Raw genomic sequence first — 19,150 nt, 5'->3', positions numbered from 1 at the left:
AGGACATGAAGGCTGGGTTGAAGGCCCCTTGTGGGAGGCGGGCTTCTGATGTGCACATCCCCTCTGAGGGCCGGGCTCCTCACGAATGAAACGTGAAGTTCTTAGCTGAGGTCTGCCCAGGGCGCGGATCCTGATTGATTGGGATATTTGGGAAAATATGGGCCCTGATTAAGCGAGTCTCGGAGAAGGGTCAGGATCCTAACTAAGCAACTGCACAAGGACGGGAGTCCCGCTTGGGTGCGCTGGATGCTGAAGACGGACTCTTCTTGGCAGCGTCCTGGGGACTCGGCGTCCTGCGCTATGTGGGGCTGGGCGGTCCCCATCGCCCCTCCTCTCCCGGGGGGCCGGGCCGGGGGCGGTGCCTGGCAGCAGGGCGGGCTCAGTGGCTGAGACGCAGTCGCCCGGCCGCGGGGCGCACGGGGCCAGGGGCCCGAGAGGCACCCGCTGTCGCCATGGACCTGTTATCCGCGCTGAGCCTGGGCGAGCTAGCTCTCAGCTTCTCGCGGGTTCCACTCTTCCCTGTCTTCGACCTCAGCTACTTCATCGTCTCCATCATCTACCTGAAGTATGAGCCAGGTGAGTCAGGGGCTCTAGGGGGTCAAAGAGCGAGGCTGCCCGCGCCTTGATGATGGAGGCGAGGAGGCAGGATAGATCCGTGGGCTGGATGGGGGAGGCGGCAAAGGCTGAGATCGTGTTGTGTGCCCACGCGCGCGCGCAAGTGGAGAAGGGAGCCCTGGGGAAAGGGGGCTGTAGATGGGGTAGGAGATAAGAAGAGGGGCACATTTGGTTACTATGGGGAGGACAGGTGCTGCGTGATTGGGGTTGGGGGCCGGGGAAAAGACCAGAAGTCGGGTTAGAGCAAGGCTTCTGAACTTGATCTTGGGCAAGGGGCATCGGTGGTGGCGAAGGTTGCAAGCAAGGGTCGGCCCTGCCTGGGTGAGGGTCAGATGTCCTGCGCGTCAGCTCCGGTGACCTCCCTTCACGCCCTTGGACTGACTGCCGAGTGACTATATAAGGACTGGCCATTCTGGGGGCTGCGATCAGGTTCGAGGGAAAGTGACACCCATGCCCCCGTGCACTGCATCGTTGGCAGCCTCTTCTCGCCTTCCCTCCCGCTTGCGGGCTGGGCCAGCTCTGGCCTGGGATCCTTCCCGCTTAGGAAGCCAAAGCGGTTCCAGGACAGGGCAACTTCAGGTCGGCCTGCTCTCAGGAGTCACGGGAGGATAGACCCCCACTTCTTTGATTTAAAAAAAAAAAGGTTGATTAATTTTATTTATTTGTGTGTTGTGGAGGTCAGAGAACGGTTTACAGGAGTCTCTACGTTCATTATGTGGGTCTCCTGATTGAACTCTGGTGGTCAGATTCCTTGACAAGCTCCTTGGCGGCGGCGGAGCCATCTTGCTGCTACCCATCCCATCCTCCAAACCTTCTGCTTTAATGAGGATAAATGTAGCTCACACCTATAAGCCCAGAACGCAGGACGTAGAGGCCGGAGGATAGCAAGCTAATTCCAGGCTAGCCAGGGTGAGTTCTTGGCCGGTTTGACTACAGAGTACCTCAAAAATAATAAATAAATAAATGCCTCCCTGGAGTGTTCTATTTTTGTACAAGTTCAGCGTAAGCAAATGTGTCCTGTTCGTCTCCTGTAGGTTTCGTTATTCTGCTGAACCAGTTTGAAGGACAGGAGAATTTCCTTGCAGGAAGTTAGGACCCTTACCTGGGTGGAAAAGTAAATTAGTTCTTTTTGAAGTGATACAAATGACCTATGTTTACTTAAAAATGGGGGGAAGGGAAAGAAATCACACTTTTAAAGGGTGTTTCTGTTAACGGACTCCTTCCCAGAGCTTTCTTGGGACACATGTCCTTACAAGCATAAATACATGCTCTTATGCAAACCGAATTGGCATGCCTTGTCAGGCACCTGTGTTGTGTTTTTCTTCCCCTGTGCACAAGCAACAAGGCTTTGCAAGGTGAAGTTCTCGTTTGTGCTTTTGTTTGGAGAAACTGGGTTTCCTGTCGGGGGAAGAATTCTTGGTGGCTTCCATGGAACCCATCACACCCACAAGACCCACCATAAGGAGGTGGGAACCCCTGGAATGGGCTTCGTACAGAAATTTGCTGAAAACAGGGGAATTCAGCATTTTTATTTTCAACTCTTTTCATTATTATATAGGGGTGAATGCGCCAGGACACACATGTGGAGGACACAGGACACAGGCTTTTCTCTGTGTCGTCTTGGCTGTCCTGGACTCATTGTGTAGACCAGGCTGGCCTCAAATTCATAGAGATCCACCTGCCTCTGCCTCCCTGAGTGCTGGGATTACAGGCGTGTGCCACCTCACCTGGCAAAATAAAAAAAATTTAAGAGACAGCAATGTGGTTAGAGCTCCTACCTAACATCCCCCAATGTGGCCTAAGGGCATGGCTCAGCTTTAGAGTGACAGCCTAGAATTCCCCAGGGAGGGGCACGATTTGTTGGTACAGTTTTGTTGAGCATACAGGAGGCCTTGGATTCCATCCCCAGTCCCCAAAACCAATCAAACAAACATAGACCAATTTGTTTGGTTGGTTGGGTGGTTTTTTGAGACAGGGTTTCTCTGTGTAGTCTTGGCTGTCCGGGACTCATTTTGTAGTAGGCTGGCCTTGAACTCACAGCGATCTGCCTGCCTCTGCCTCCCAAATGCTGGGATTAAAGGTGTGCGCCACCACTGCTCAACTAGCCAGACCAATTGAATCAGAAGATCTCCATGCTTGCATTTCAAGCCCATTTCCCTGGGGTTTTCTGCATGATACCTGCCTGACATGATTCCTTCAAACTTTGGGGAATAGACAGTAGAGGGGTCAATTAAATAAATCTACCCTGAGCCCACAAGTCCCATGAGACTCATACCCAGGTGCCTGGGACAGCCAGAATCATGGGTTAAGAACTACTCACCTCACACTTCCTTTAGGAAATTGAGGTGGCTGGTAAGCTGCCAGGCAACGTACATCTTTAATTTTGGCAAACAAATGACTGAGCCAAAGAGCTTTCGTGTAGGCTAGCCTGGGCTACATATCAAACCTCTAGTCAGGCACAGTGGCACACACCTTTAATTCCAGCATTCAGGGGATGGGGCAGGCAGATCTCTATAAGTTCAAGGCCATCCTGGTCTACAGGGTGAGTTCCAGGACAGCCAAGGCTACACAGAGAGATTCTGTGTCAACCTCTCCCCACCCCCACGACAATAAAATAAAAAAGGATGGTGAAGTATTCAGGAGGCAGAGACGGGATCCTCAGGACAAGATGGCTCCATGTGCACACACGCGGGTGTACAAGCTTCTGTATACACCAAGCCCCCACCCCCGCTCCTGCATGCCATTCCAACACTCCTGCTCAATACACACACATACACAGGAAACAAAGGGACAGATGAGGGTGTCGGGTGGAAGTGAGCCCGCCTGTCCTGACTCAAACCATCACACGGGTCCCGTGGCCTCCGTGCATTTCCCCTGCCTGCCTGTGACATGGGCTGATGGACAAAAGGAGCTGGTTGCCCTCTGCTGGGTACTAAGTCCTCTGTAAAAAGGGGTTCCATTCATTTGGAAGGCTCTAGAACGGTGGCTCCCATCCTGTGGGTGGCGACCCCTCTGGGTCCTGCGGATCAGATTCATATCAGGGGTAAAGTTACAATTGGGAAGTAGCAGTTCTGTGGATGGGGTCAGCGCAACATGAGGAACTGTAGGCAAGGTTCACAGCAGCGGGACACGGTGGCGCATGCCATTAATCCCAGCACTCGGGAGGCAGAGGCAGGCGGATCACTGTGAGTTCGAGGCCAGCCTGGTCTACAAAGCAAGTCCAGGACAGCCATTGCTACACAGAGCAACCCTGTCTCAAAGAAACCAAATGAATAAATAAATAATAAAATAAAAATAAATAAAGGGTCACAACATTAGGAAGGCTGAGAAGCACTGCTCTAGAGAACCATGTTCCTGGGATACAGGTGTTTTCTGGGTCAGGTTTTCCAGAGAATTCTTTTGCAAGAAAGCTCCAGTGTTTGGAAGCTACTTAGAAATGCAGGTGCTGGGCCAAACCAGAACTGCCAGGAAAGCCTAATTGGAACCCACCTGAGGCGGCAGTTTCTAGGAAGGAGAGCTAAACTAGCAAGGAGCTGCTTGTTAAAGTCAGGGCTCTCTGTGTTAAAGTCGGGGCTCTCTGTGTTAAAGTCAGGGCTCTCTGGCGTCTCTCCCTTCCTAAGACCCCAAGCTCTGTTCACAGACAAGGGTGGAAGAAGTGGCATGTGATGCAAGGGGCAGGTAAAGGAAGTTGGAAAGTCCTGGATTCCTTAGCGAAGTCTTCAGTCTTGTGTGGCACAGGCTGGTCTCACTATGTAGCCTAGGGTGACATCAAAATCCAACACAACCCGGTGCTGGGATGACAGGTGTGTCCCTGTTGTTCCTCACACCTCCACCACCCCCTCCCACCACTACCACCCCCACACTACTACCACCACCAGCCTGCCCCCCCCACCCCCCCCACCACCACCCCACCCTCGCTGTGCATGGATGGCACCCAAGGCTCTGTGCTACACCCTTGGCACCAATCTTCAGTTGCTTGGGTTTTTTTTTTTTTTAAGATTTTTAAAATTTACTTATTTTATGTATATGATTGCTCTATCTGCATGTACACCTGCAGGCCAGAAGAGGGCACCAGATCTCATTATAGATGGCTGTGAGCCACTATGTGGTTGCGAGGAATTGAACTCAGGACCTCTGGAAGGGCAGACAGTGCTCTTAACTGCTGAGCCATCTCTCCATCCCCTAGATTTTTGGGGGGCGTTTTTGGTTTTTGTTTTTTCGAGACAGGGTTTCTCTGTGTAGCCTTGCCTGTCCTGGACTCACTTTATAGACCAGGCTGGCCTCAAACTCACGGAGATCTGCTTCCCAAGTGTTGGGATTAAAAGTGTGCACCATCACACCAGGTTTTTAGTTTGTTTGCTTATTTGTTTGTTTTAACTAAACTGGTTTTATGTAGCCCAGGCTGGACTAAAACTTGCTCTGTAGCTAAAGATGACCCTAGCTTTCTGATTTTCCTTCCTCTATCTCCCAAATGCAGGGACTACAGACATGCCCAAAGTAACAGACTTCTTTTTTTTTTTAATAGCGTCACACTACTGGTCCAGGCTAGCCCCAAACTCATGATTCTCTCAAGTCCTGAGTGCTGTGATTCCAGACCCATGCCACCACGCCTGCTTCCATTGTGCTGGAAATGGAACTCAGGGCTTCAGGCGCGTTCCCCGAGCTACAGCACCAATTAATAGACAAGCTCTTTTTTAGGACAATTTTAGGTTTACAACAAAATTAAGTTGAAAAGTACAAAGCTTTGGAACTTAAGTTGTAGCTCCTGAGATATGTTACATGAAGTCTGTACAAGGTATAGTACAAAAAAAAAAGAAAAAGAAAGAAAGAAAAGAAAAGAAGGAAAGAAAGAAAGAAAGAAACGCTGGGCGGTGGTGGCACACGCCTTTAATCCCAGCACTCGGGAGGCAGAGGCAGGTGGATCACTGTGAGTTCAAGGCCAGCCTGGTCTACAAAGCAAGTCCAGGACAGCCGGGGCTACACAGAGAAACCCTGTCTCGAAAAACAAAAAAAGAAAGAAAGAAAGAAGAAAAAGGAGGACAGTTTCTCTTTTCCTACCTCCCTGACCAGTAATCTTCAGTACCAAAAGGAGACCTTGGGGAATTCTGAGCAAGGATCTTAAACCAGGCCACACCCCCAGCCCCTCACTGGGGGATTCTAGGCAGGGGCTCCACCCCTGAGCCACGCCCCCAGCCCCTCACTGGGGCAGAGCACTAAGCTGGCTACTCCTCTAGCCCACAGTGAGTGGATTTCAAACTGATGTGCGAAATTTCAGCCCCACATATTTCAATCTTATTCTAGGCCCCAGAATATATCTGGGGCCAAGGGCCAAGCAATTTCTTTTTGTCTCGGTAGGCAACCTTTACCCAGTAGAGCCAGGGAGACTGGGCCTCTCCCGATTCACAGAGACTGCCTGTCCTCTCAGCAGCAGAGAGGTCGAGGCGGAAGGATGGCAAATCAAAGGCTAGCCTGGATTAGCGTGAGCCACTGCGTCCAAATAAATAAATACAATAAATAGGGCTGGGGCAATGGCAATGGCTTAGCAGTTAGGAGTACTGGCTGCTTTTGCAAAGGGTCGGTGATTCCCTGACAACCATCCAGTTCCGGGGTATCTGACACCCTCTTCAGGCCTCCGCAGGTACTGCACTCACATGGTGATTTACAGACAAACATTCATACACACATAAGCAAGCCTTTTAAAAATAAAGTTAAGGAGCCAGGCGTGGTGGCGCACGCCTCTAATCCCAGCACTCGGGAGGCAGAGGCAGGCGGATCGCTGTGAGTTCGAGGCCAGCCTGGTCTACAAAGTGAGTCCAGGATGGCCAAGGCTACACAGAGAAACCCTGTCTCGAAAAAACAAAAATAAATAAATAAATAAATTAATTAATTAAAATAAAGTTAAGGAGTTGAACCATTATACCTGGGGAGTCATAAAGCCATCCCTCTGCCTTCTGACCTCTGAGAATCTGGGGCTCACTGGTGGTAGACACTTGCTCAGGGCCACATAGGCCTGAGTGGCAGAGCCAGCAGAGGACATAGGACTTTATATAGAGGAGGTGCTGATGAAACAAAGCCTGGAACCTGTTTGTCACAGCGTCGGACTCTGAAATCTCAGCCCTTCCACTTCAGCTCTGTCTCTAGGATGGCCCCAAAGGGCATAAGAAAGGTGCCCCTGCAGTAAGGTGCCCCTGGCGGCTATCTTTAGAAGCACATTCAAGTGTTTTTCTGTGGAGCAGGAGTGCTTCGGCAGCCTCGGGCTGTGGAGTCCAGCTGCTCAGGGGATTAATTCTCAGAGGAAGTGTGCCTTAAATAGAAATGGGGGGGCCTGTTCCTCCCCCCCTTCCCTTCTCTCCTCTCGCCTTCCTCCCTGCCCCCTCCCTTCTCCCTTTGTATCCCAAGTACATTCCAGGACACTCGACAAGCCTGGCTGTTCTTTTGTTCATGTTATTCAAGTTTCAGATTACATTTATGTGTGTGTGTATGTGTGTGCACACACACTTGTTGTACACATGGCCCAAAGACCAATGTGCAGGAGTCGACTCACTCCTGCCTGTGTACGTTTGTCTGGTTTGAAATTATTTAATTGGTGTGTGTGTATGTGATGTGTGTGTGTGTGTGTATGTGGTGTATTTGTGTGTGGGTATATGGTGTGTGTGTGTGTGTAGAGCATATGCCACAGGAGCTGAGTGTAGGTCTGATAACTGGGGAAATTGGTTCTCTACATTGTGGGTTTTGGGGATCGAACTCAGGTCATCAAGCTTGGAGACAGTCAGTCTACACAGAGCCATCTCGCTGGCTGTGGTTGTCAGTCAGTCTACACAGAGCCATCTCGATGGCTGTGGTTGTCAGTCAGTCTACACAGAGCCATCTCCATGGCTGTGGTTGTCAGTCAGTCTACATAGAGCCATCTCGCTGGCTGTGGTTGTCAGTCAGTCTACACAGAGCCGTCTCGATGGCTGTGGTTGTCAGTCAGTCTACACAGAGCCGTCTCGATGGCTGTGGTTGTCAGTCAGTCTACACAGAGCCATCTCGATGGCTGTGGTTGTCAGTCAGTCTACACAGAGCCATCTCGATGGCTGTGGTTGTCAGTCAGTCTACACAGAGCCATCTCGATGGCTGTGGTTGTCAGTCAGTCTACACAGAGCCGTCTCGATGGCTGTGGTTGTCAGTCAGTCTACAGAGAGCCGTCTCGATGGCTGTGGTTGTCAGTCAGTCTACACAGAGCCATCTCGATGGCTGTGGTTGTCAGTCAGTTTACACAGACTGCAGTAACAATATGCAGATCTTTGTGCTGATGAAGAGAAAAGAGCTTTGTGGGGTGAAGATGTGGCTCTGTGGGAGCCCTGGGTTTTACCCACAGCACTGAAGAGAAGTAAAGGTTGGTTTGGCTCAGGTTTGAAACCTGTAAGTTTTAGAAGGGGGAGTCCCTGTGTGCCTCTGTGGAGCCTTGTGGGAAATGCCAGCGCCTTAGACAGTCATGGGAAAGGTGCAGTGTAGGCTTAATTTTCTTAACAAATATATTTTATTATGAACTTATTAACTGGGAGTACATCACTTATAACCTGACTAACCTAAACAATAGGAAAAGAGGATTAAAGAACACAATAACAAAACTGTAAGGATATCAGTTCCGAGGAACAATTCTCCTGCCATAATCAGCAGGATTTCTTCTGCTGGAACCTGGAGCAACCAGAACTCAGAACCTCAGCAGGAGCCAGAGCCCCGAAGTCTTCCCTCGAGCAGTTCTCTCTAGGAGCATCTCGAAGTGGAGCAATGAACAGCCAAAACTATCCCAAGTCTCCAAAGGCCCCGCCTCCAGTTCTGGGCTCATTTATATATCTCCTCCCAGAGTCTGTTCATGGGATCTTTTCAGCTGGCAACAATTAAGCTCCCACACGAAGTGGTTTGTCTTCTAGTGAATTAACCTCACCTGTTCTCTCACAAGACCATTCTGATCCCACACTTGGGATCATAACAAAAACAGGTTTATCTCTCCTTCAGTGCAGGTTGCAGGAGATCCGCCCCCGTTTCAGAGGCCCCCTTCGCCAGGCTCCTTTTTTGTTGTTTAGTTTGGTTTTTGTAATGTATCCCAGGCTTGCCTAGAATGCCCCCCGTTGGGAGGGATGACCTTGAGCTTTTGATTCTATAGATTTACCTCCTGTGTGCTGGGATCACAGGCCAACAGCTACCACATCAGGGTTAGGGGTGCCCGGGCGGCAGCCAGGGCTTCCAGCACACTAAGCAAGTGCTACCCACTGAGCTACTAGCTCTCCACCCAGCCGTGTCCTTTTTGTCTTTTATAATCACGCTCTCCCAGGTCCAAAGTCCAGCAGACTAGCCTTGGTACCCCAGACCTAATTACTGCAACCTACACCCAACTCTTTTTTGGCGGGGAGGAGGAAGGGCTTGAGACAGGGTTTCTCTGTTTAGCCTTGGCTGTCCTGGACTTGCTTGGTAAGCCAGGCTGGTCTTGAACTCACAGTGATCCACCTGCCTCAGCCTCCCGAGTGCTGGGGTTAGAGGTGTGCACCACCACACCTGGCTTACAGATATTATTTTTATTTTATTTTATTTACTTATTCCTTTGTTTACTTGAGACACAGTTTCTCTCTGTGGCCCTGGCTGTCCTGGAACTCTGTAGACCAGGCTGACTTTGAACTCACAGATCTGCCTGCCTCTGCCTCCTGAGCACTGGGATTAAAGGCGTACGCCACCACGCTGGGCTACTTTTATTGCTCGTGTGTGTGCATGTGCGTGCGTGTGTGCATGTGTGTATGCGTGTGTGTGCGCGCACATGCACGCTCAAGCGCAGTGTAGTATGAAAGCCATGTCGTAATATAACCTGCAGGAGTCAGGTCTCTCATTTCACCACGTGGGTCCTGGGGTGGAACTCGGCTCACCAAGCTTGGTGGCAAGGGCCTTTACCAGCTCAGTGGCCCCGCATGGCATTTGCCTTACCCTGTCTGAGACCTAAGATGGCATCCTCAGTGGGTTACAGACGGGTCTGTGCTTGGTGATAGAGCGCTCACTTAGCATGCAGGTAGGCTGGCTTCTAGGGTTAAAACGGAAGCGGGCAAGCCGGCGTGGCGAGCCCCTGGAAGCCGGTGTGGCGAGCCTCGGGGTACCGGTGACCAGCAGAGCTCATGTGCCTCGCAGGAGCTGTGGAGCTGTCCCGGCGCCATCCGGTGGCGTCCTGGCTGTGTGCCATGTTGCACTGTTTCGGGAGTTACATCCTAGCGGACCTGCTTCTCGGGGAGCCCGTCATAGACTACTTCAGCAACAGCTCCAGCATCCTGCTGGCCTCCGCAGTGTGGTGAGCTCCTGGAGGACAGAAAGCGTAGCCTGGGATGGGATGCAGGGGGTGGGGGCGGGGATCCCCAGCACCAGGGCGGAGGGCGATTGATGGAGCAGGAAGCATCGGTCACAATCTGCATGGCGCCGCCATCCTCACTGCCCTCCGTTATGGGCATCTGTTGTATGCTCAACTCCCGGTGGGCTGCCCTGCCCGCTGACCCTAGGCCTTCTGTCCTCAAAGGTACCTGATTTTCTTCTGCCCCTTGGACCTCTTCTACAAGTGTGTCTGCTTCCTGCCGGTGAAACTCATCTTTGTGGCTATGAAGGAAGTGGTGAGGGTCCGAAAGATTGCCGTGGGCATCCATCACGCGCACCACCACTACCACCATGGCTGGTTCATCATGATCGCCACCGGGTGGGTCAAAGGTAAACAAAATTGTGACAGGGAGAATAAAAGTCACCACAGTGGGGTGGTGGCAGCCAACGCCTGGTTACTTAAGCTTGATCCCTGTGACCCACACAGGAGAGACCTGACTCCCACAAGTTGTTCCGTGACCACCACATATGTAGCATGGCACATGCACACCATACACAGTACCAATAAAGTTAAAATAATAATAATAATAACAACAACAACAACAACCATGGTAGCAAGATGGCTCCATGGGTAACCACAGTAACCCGAGTTTGACCTCCAGAGCCCACATGGTGGGAGGCAAGCTCCAATGTTTGCAAGTTGTCCTCTGATCTCCACACACGTGTGTCATGCTGTGCACATGGACACACTCTGCACCACCACAAAAAGTATAAATAAAATATAACATTATTTCTTTTCCAGACAGAGTCTCTCTATGTAGCCCTGGCTTGGCTTGGAGCTCATTGTATAGACCAAACTGGCCTAGAACTCACAGAGATTCCCCTGCTTCTGCCTCTTGAGTGCTGGGATTAAAAGTGTGTGCCACCATACCTAGCTAAATGTAATTTTTAAAAAGATCCTGTAGGGACTGGCAGGATGGCTGAGTTCTAGCCTTGGATCCTACAGGATAGAAGGAGAGCACTCATGCCACAAGTTGCCCTCTGACCTCTGCATTCGCGCTGCGGCATGCTAACACCCCCTACCCCATACACAAAATAAACAAATTAGCCAAATAAATAGTAAAACTATGAAAAGAGTTATTACATTTTTTTCAATAAATAAAATAAAAATCTCATCAGTTGGCTGAGCGGGCGACAGTTCCTGTCTCAGCAGTCGAGACACTGACCCAGGGAGGATTAGGAGGCCTACGCCAGCCTGGGCAACGCAGCGAGGCTCAAGGCAGACCCGTGTAGGGGGAGGGACACATTGATCACCTTGCTGGCTTTGCCCTAATGTGCCCTGGGATACTGGCGAAGGCGTTGCTTGCAGCCTCAGTTTCCCTGTCCCTGGTGGACAGTCATCCCAGGCTCAGAGTCTCCTCAGGAAGAGAGGGTTCTTTGTTTCCTTGGGAATTGAGGCTAAAAAAAAGGAGGTTGTGGGGTGGCTGCCTACTCAGCAATGCCCTACCCTGCAGGCTCCGGCGTCGCCCTCCTGTCCAACCTGGAGCAGCTGCTCCGAGGAGTCTGGAAGCCAGAAACCAACGAGATCCTGCACATGTCCTTGTGAGTGCCCCCTGCTGGCCGCCGGCCCTCCTTGCCTGGAGACGCCACTAGGGTGGGCACAGGCCGACTTTCTGCAAGGAGGTGATATTCCACTGGGGTTGTGAGAAGTGGGTAGGAGTTTTCTGGCTATTAAAGACCCTCCACCCAGAGGCTAGTGTCACAGCCAGTTGTCAGGTTAGAAAAGCACAAGGCCAGGGTGCAGGGTGTAAGTGGAAAGCGAGTAAATGGAGCAGGAGGGGCTATGCGCAGGGGGTGCACCATGGGTGGGGGGGCGCTATGGGCAGGGGGTGCACCATGGGTGGGGGCGCCATGGGCAGGAGGGCCATGGGCGGGGGACGCCATGGGCAGGGGCACCATGGTCAGGGCCGCCATGGGCAGGAGGGAGACTATGGGCAGGGGGCCGAGGGTGGGGTGCGACATGGCGGGCAGGACCACACAACAACATTCATGACCTGTGTAGGGCTACTGCACTGAGGCTGATATATCCTTTTTTCTCTTTCATCTATTCCTTTGTTTTTTTGTTTTTTTGGTTTTTTTTTTTTTTTTTTTTTTTTTTTTCTTTATTTTCCTGTCTGTCTGTGTGGTGGATATGTGTATGCACATGTACCTGTGGTTTATGAGGGGTCATCCTCAATTTCTTCTCCTCCATATTTTTATTTTATTTTATTTTTTGGTTTTTCGAGACAGGGTTTCTCCGCCTGCCTCTGCCTCCCGAGTGCGGGGTTAAAGGCGTGTGCCCCCCACAGCTGGCCTGCTCCATACTCTTCATGGCAGGGTCTCTCAGCCAGACCCTGAGTCCCTCACACACCCAAGCTCACTGCACACTGGCTCTGACAAAGGACTTTAACCTTGAAGCCATTATCCTCAGCTGCCATTTCTTTAGTACTGGGGAGGGCATCTAAGAAAGTTGGAGGGCAAAGCGGGTGTCGTGGCATAGTCCCATAATTCCAGCAGTCCAGAGGCAGAGGCAGGTGGAGTTCTGTGAGTTCAAGGCCAGCCTGGTCTACAAAGCGAATCCAGGACAGCCAAGGCCACACAGAGAGACCTTGTCTTGAAAAAAACAAAAACAAAAAAGAAAAGAAAAAAGAAAGAAAGTTGGGGGGCATCGTGCAGGAGTCACCTCTCCCCTGGGCACGTTCACTCACTGTCCTGGGTTTTCGTGAGCCTCAGCCTCACATGCCTCCTTAGCCCTCTGCGCGGTGAGCTTAGCTTCCTGCATCTGCAGAGGCTGAGCGGTGTAGCCCACTGCGCCCAAACCCACAGCCACCACATTACCATGTGAGCTGACAGCAGCTACCGACACTCTCGCACCTGGTGGTTCAAGGCCTTAGCGACACATTGGTGGCTTTTCCTGTCGCTGTGACACCATAGCTGAGTGACAGGAGGAATTTAGGGAGAAGAGGCTTACTTGGGCTCCCAATTCAGGGGTGTAGTCCCTCATGGTAGGGCAGCAGTTCATATCACACAGCCAGCAGAGGGGGGTGTGGCATAGCTGGCTTCTCCTTCTGACTCAGTCCCAGAAGGTGCCCCAGCACCATCCACATTTAATAGGACCTAATCTAGATACCCACACACACACACACATATGCCCGAGATTTGTCTCCAGGTTGATTTGTAGGTCCTGTCAAATTGACAAGACTCACCATCACCAGTTCAGGCAAAGTAGGGCACTCTTTTGATCCCAGCCCTGGGAGGCAGAGGCAGGTGGATCACTGTAAGTTCGAGGCCAGCCTGGCCTACAAAATGAGTCCAGGACAGCCAAGGCTACACAGAGAAATCCTGTCTTGAAAAAAAAAGCAAAAAAAAGCCGGGCATGGTGGTGCACGCCTTTAATCCCAGCACTTGGGAGGCAGAGGCAGGTGGATCGCTGTGAGTTCAAGGCCAGCCTGGACTACAAAGTGAGTCCAGGACAGTCAAGGCTACACAGAGAAACCCTGACTCAAAAAACCAAAAAAAAAAAAAAAAAAAAAAACCCTGTCTCAAAAAAAAAAAAAAAAAGCAAAATAAACAAACACAAAGATGGAAAGATTCCGCATTATCAGGCTCCATCACCCACACAGGCTGGGCATCTCCTTGCCCTGGTCAAGAGACGCTGGAGAACAGGAGCTGCTGGAAAGATGGCTCCGCGATTAAGAGCACCGTCTGCTCTTCCAGAAGATCTGGGTTCAGCTCCCTGCACCCACATGGTGGCTCACAACTATCTGCAGCTTCCACAGTCATTGCATGCCTGTGGTTTACAGACACGCATGCAGACAAAATACCTCCATACATAAAATTCAATGAATAAATAAAACTTTAGAAGAAAGAGAAAGGTGCTGGGCCCAGGAACCGGCATTGGTTCCCATGGAATCCACATTTGGGAGAAGCCAGGTGTAGCAGCACACCTGCCATCTGCTGGTGTCTTAGCTGTTGTTGACCGAGCCCTTCCTTTGGGCTTGCAGAGGGCTGAGTCTGTCACAGCAAGCGGCAGGTGTGGTGCCAGGGGCAGGGAGCTCAGGGCTCACATCTTGAGCCATAAGTAAGAAACAGAGGCAGAGCAAGGCCCTAAGCCCACCTCAGCAACACAGTTCCTCAACCTCCGCAAACACCATCAACAACTGGGGACCAGAACAGGAAATGTTCTCATCCACATCACAGCCAGGAAGGAGTTCTTCCCATAAGAGTAACGTCCACCTCAGGTTCTCCATGGCCTGAGATCCTCCCAGCTCTGTTCTCACGCGTGAGCTCAGACTGTGGACTTCTCAGCCCAACCTAAACGTGAGTGCTCCCAGGCAAGCAGGCAGCAGTTGCCAGCCTGGAGAGATAGGTCAGCGGCGCCTCTGGCGAGCTTTAAATGAAGTTCTGAGTGAGGCTGAGCACCCCATGACTTATGTGTTCCACCCACAGCCCCACCAAGGCCAGTCTCTATGGAGCCGTCCTGTTTACCCTGCAGCAGACCCGCTGGCTCCCTGTGTCCAAGGCCAGCCTCATCTTCGTGTTCACCATGTTCATGGTGTCCTGTAAGGTAAGCCACCCTCTGCCCGTGACCTTCTTTGCCCTGGGACGGGGTTGGGGAACCCAGACACTCCCGGGGTACATAAGATAGACAGGAGAAATTCCTTGGGAGATAAGGGCCAAGGAGCGGGGGATGGGGATAGTGATGGAAAGAACCTGCTTCCCAGGCACAGGCTGGGGGTGCCGAGGGCCCCATTTGGGAGACTAGATGCTAATCTAGACGCTAGCTGCCACCGAGTGTGGCCAGGTAGGGTTCTAGTGAAACCATCAAACCACCTAGAAAAGAGTCTTGGACTTTCCCTGTCTTTCCACAGAGCTGGAGAATGTTGCCCCTAGCTCCCCAAAGCATAGAAGGCACCCACTTTCTGTGGTCCATCCCCAGGAGAGGACCACAGCCCTGGAAGGGGATGAGCTCTGCTGTGAAGGCTGAGGCAGGAGGATCCATGAGGCCAGCCTGGGCTATGTAGTGAGTTTCAGGCCAGCCAGGGTTGCATAGTGACATTCAGTCTCAAAAACCCTGGGCCCTGTGGCAGGGAAGTAGGCCCAGGGTCAGGAGTTCAGGATCATCCTCAGCTAAACAGCAAGTCTGAGGCCAGCCTGGGCTACATTAGATACTGTTGAAACAAAAAGCCAGCAAGCAAACAAGCAAAAACAAGGAGGGAGCGAGGCAGAAGGGGAGAAGGGAGAAAGAGAATGAATTTATTGCTCAGAATTCTGCAGTGTGAAGTCCAAGGCAGCAAGGGTAGAGTATAAAGGTAACAGGAGTGGGGTACGGTGGCAGTAGGGGTGGGGTACAGTCAGGCACCTCTCCCCAGCTTCATATGATTGACACCTTCAATGTCCAAACTGAGTAGGAAGCTAGCCTGGGCTACATGGTACCCAGTCTCAACAACATGTAACGCCAAAGTCCAGGTGTTAGGAGGGCCTGTTGGTGTGGGTGACCACTGGTCGCAGTATCCCTGGACTATCCAGGCATGGACACTAGACGTCAGGACTCCACCAGGGTCCAGTATTGGGTTCATGTGCTTGGGTTGTAGGAAGTCAGAGGGCTGGGCCTGGCCCATCCCCATCCCTCCCCCACACTGCTCCTGTTTTCTCTCTCCCACCGATGTGTTTCTTGGGCTCCCCTTCAGGTGTTCCTGACGGCCACACACTCCCACAGCTCTCCATTTGATGTCCTGGAGGGCTACATTTGCCCAGTGCTGTTTGGGGCAACTTGGGGAGGCGACCATCACCATGACAACCATGGAGCTCATGGCGGCGGTGGTGGGCTAGGCTCCCAGCACTTGGGCGTGCCTGCCAAGGCCAAGGAAGACCTGAGTGAAGGCTCCAGGAAGAAAAAGACCAAGAAGGCGGATTAGGGGTGGCCCCAGGGGTCCAGGGGGGCTGTGGAGCAGGGTGTGGACTCAGGGAAAATGCCTCAGAACTTGGGGCATTCAGGGCTCAGAGTCCCCCTCTACCAGCCTCGACTTCACCATCTGCAGTGTGGAGCCATCAGCTTCTCCCAGGGCTGCTGCTGCTGCTGAGCTCTGAGGGTGGAGGAGTTGGGGACGGGGGTGGAAGCCCTGGTCTTTGCCAGACCCCTCAGAATGCCACAACCTTCGGGAGCACACAATTCTGACAGCACCTGCAGCCAGAAGCCCTGGCTGGTAGAGTCTTGGTTTTCTTTCTCTGACAAATTGTATCTTGTAACCAAAAGAATTTAAAGCCCTGTGGAGACTCAGTTACCCGGGTTCCCATCAAGAGATGGGTGAGTGCCAGGGTTCTCACATCCTTTCCTGCTCAGGACCTCCCTAGAATCCTGTGACTCCAGCTGGGCGTCTTTGGGTAAACTGCCTCCCCTCTCTGAGCCTCCTGTTTCCTCTCTGTAGAGCGGAGCCCTGTCCTCCTGTGTACAGAGGTTCTTGGTAATGTCAGTGTCCTCAACAGCATGCTATGGAGGGAGCTGGGAGCCGGCATGAAGGACTGTGGCAGACAGCTTTGTATGTTAGGCCGTTGTGTTTGGACTCAGAGGGTCTCACTGTTCCTGGGCTGAGCAGACACGTTCAGGGTTGCTAACAGGAGGGGGAGCTTGAGTTCCCAGCTGCGCACAGGCAAAAGAAGTGTGCAGAGGGTCCAAGATCGAAGGGTCGAGCGCTCACAACGATGCCCTGGGTGCATCAGGTGCCCTTCAAGCTGGTCAGCATGGTTCATTCAACATAGAGACCCACAGCTGCTCCCCACACAATGTTGTGCTACGCCTGGGGAGGAGCCGGCCTTGTACAGGGCAAAGGTCATGGTAGCCAAAGTCACCAGGACAAATGAGAGGTGAGTGTGGGCACTGTTGGTCTCAGGCTGGGGTACCCAGTGTCGCCCTTCTCACAGCATGGCCCCGGCAGTAGGGTAGGTCCTGAAGCCAGAAGCTCCCTGGATTTCACCCTCTTGGTGTCAATCAAAGCTCAGTGTGAGTGATCAGCCAATAAATCCAGTCAGAAAGAATCAAGGTCTTTGGCTTTATTCAGTCTCAAATGTAGGGGTGTGGTGAGGTCTGGTCTTAGAGATGCTCTGGGCCCCCAGGGAGAGGAGAGGTGGGTCTGACGCCAGCAATGCAGGGTCAAGCATATCTGACTTCTCCGAGACAGTGGCAAGGGTCACGCCTGTCAGCAGTTCCAAGCCAGCCTGAGGTACCACAATGAGACTAAAAAGAAAAGAAAAGAAAAGAAAAAAGGGAAGGGAATGAACAGAGGAAGGAACAGGGAGGGGAGGGGAGGTGTGTGAAGGGGAGGGGAGGGGAGGGGTGGGAGGGAACTAGCATTGCAGTTTAACACTTCCACCCAAAAAGGAGACCTGGTGATCATGGCAACCCCATGTTCATTCCCACTTTTCATAATAGCTAAAATGCAGAGGCAGGAGGCGAGTCCACAAGCCCTTGGCAGAAGACTGGTCAGGATTGCAAAACCAGCCTAAAATCTCTGTGGGCTCTGGCCTGGGCTCTGCTCCCGAGCAGCTGGGAGGATTACAGCCCAAGGAATGGGGAATCTCAGATTCCGACCCAACAGACCGCATGGAAATAAAAAGCCTATTTTTGGGAAGGAGGCATGATAGCTATTGGCTCGCCTGTGGTCAGGGACCGTCGCCAGGACAGGCTGCTATGGTGTCCACAGACAGGTGCCAGAACATCAACAGCCGGATCTTAAGGTCAGGTTAATTTTAGCAGAAGTCAAGCTTGGTCACTTCGACTGTCTGATATTGAGAACGGGGTTCTTTATGCCGTTAAAAAGTTCTGTTTAGGGGCTGGAGAGATGGCTCAGTGGTTACGAGCACTGCCTGCTCTTCCAGAGGATCTGGGTTCAACTCCTAGCATCCACATGGCAGCTCACAACTGTCTGTAACTCCAAGATCTGACACCTTCACACAGGCATACATGTGTGAGGCAGGCAAAACACTAATGCATATAAATAAGAATAAATTACAATTTCAGTTTAATGGCACTGGAGAATAATATGAGCCTAGAGTTCCCCAGTGAGAGGCTTGAGGGCTGGCCCCCAGGGTACAGTGACAGCCTAGAGTCCCCCAGTGAGGCACAGAGGAGTGGCTTGGGGTGGAGCAGTTGTCTGGCGTCTGCAAGGCCCTAATTTGATTTTTGTTGTCGGTGTCTTTGGTTAGAGACAGAGTCTTGCTATGTAGCCCTGGCTGTCCTGGAACTCACTACGTAGACCAGGATAGCCTTTGGACTCACAGAGATTTGATTACTTCTCCCTCCTGAGTGTTGGGATTAAAGGCGTGTATTACCATGTCCAGCCACATATGTGTGTGTGTGTGGCTTTTGAGACAGGGTTTCTCTGTAAACCAGGCTGGCTTCAAACTCAGATATTCTCCACCCCCACCCCAGTCTCCCTCCCGAGTGCTGGGACTACAGGCCTCACTGTGTAGCCCTGGCTGGAGAGCCAGCCACTCACTAAGCGACTAAGCACACTGATGTCCAGAACTCTCTTCCTTTTAAAGTGTGGCAACGCAACCCTGGGCTTTGCGCATGCTCACTGGGGTCCAGTTGCCGCACTCCAGCCTCCACGGCTTTTGTAGCTAGCACCTCTGGCGCTCTGACTCTGGCCTGTTTCTCCTTTCTGCGTTTGGCGGCTCTAGCGACCCTAGGAGCTATAGTATTTTCCCCCACCGTCCTATTTCACTTCGCAGAATGTCCTTCAAGATCATCTGATTTTTTAAAAAATGGGTTTCATGGTAGCTCCAATTTATAATCCTCCTGCTGTGGCCTCCTAGGGTTGTGACAACAGGTGGGCATTCCTGATTCTATTTAAAGATGCTCAAGGGAGCCAGACCACGCCCTTAATCCCAACACTCTGGGGAGCCAGTGGCCTGTGGATCTGCGAGTTCAAGGCCAGCCTGGTCTACAGAGCGATTCCAGGACAGAGAAGGCTACCCAGAGAAACCATGTCTGGGGCGGGGTTTTGGGGGGCAGGGGTGGCGGTGGAGGACGAGCAAGGGGTGCGAGAGGATTTGGTTTAGCACCAGCACCACACCCCACACGCGGCCAGCTGGCTCCTCCTGCTGTTCCAGGACCCCAGCCAGCCACCGCCGCCGAGCATGTGGGCGGGAGCCGCGCCTACAGAGG

The 19,150-nt window shown here is 52.1% G+C and overlaps 1 protein-coding gene across 1 annotated transcript; it reads left to right on the top strand.

The window, feature by feature from the left end:
• Positions 1–373: 373 nt before the first annotated feature.
• Tmem38a (transmembrane protein 38A) lies at positions 374–16,085 on the top strand. Its single transcript, XM_051169782.1, has 6 exons — positions 374–576; positions 9,772–9,928; positions 10,151–10,335; positions 11,460–11,547; positions 14,434–14,551; positions 15,675–16,085. The coding sequence occupies exons 1-6, from the start codon at positions 453–455 to the stop codon at positions 15,900–15,902; spliced, it is 900 nt and encodes a 299-aa protein (XP_051025739.1). The 5' UTR covers positions 374–452; the 3' UTR covers positions 15,903–16,085.
• The last annotated feature ends 3,065 nt before the right edge of the window (positions 16,086–19,150 follow it).

This window comes from Acomys russatus, chromosome 27, assembly GCF_903995435.1.
Source record: "Acomys russatus chromosome 27, mAcoRus1.1, whole genome shotgun sequence".
NCBI classification, from domain to species: Eukaryota; Metazoa; Chordata; class Mammalia; order Rodentia; family Muridae; genus Acomys; species Acomys russatus.
Note: the sequence above shows the minus strand (reverse complement) of the source record. Positions and strands in the feature narration are given on the sequence as shown.

What these genes read in the sequence shown, in the direction of transcription:
- Tmem38a (XM_051169782.1), top strand. Translation starts at nt 453, where the DNA reads ATGGACCTGTTATCCGCGCTGAGCCTGGGCGAGCTAGCTCTCAGCTTC. An exon ending in CTACCTGAAGTATGAGCCAG is followed by an intron (nt 577 to 9,771) that starts GTGAGTCAGGGG and finishes TGTGCCTCGCAG; the next exon opens with GAGCTGTGGAGCTGTCCCGG. An exon ending in CTGCTGGCCTCCGCAGTGTG is followed by an intron (nt 9,929 to 10,150) that starts GTGAGCTCCTGG and finishes CTGTCCTCAAAG; the next exon opens with GTACCTGATTTTCTTCTGCC.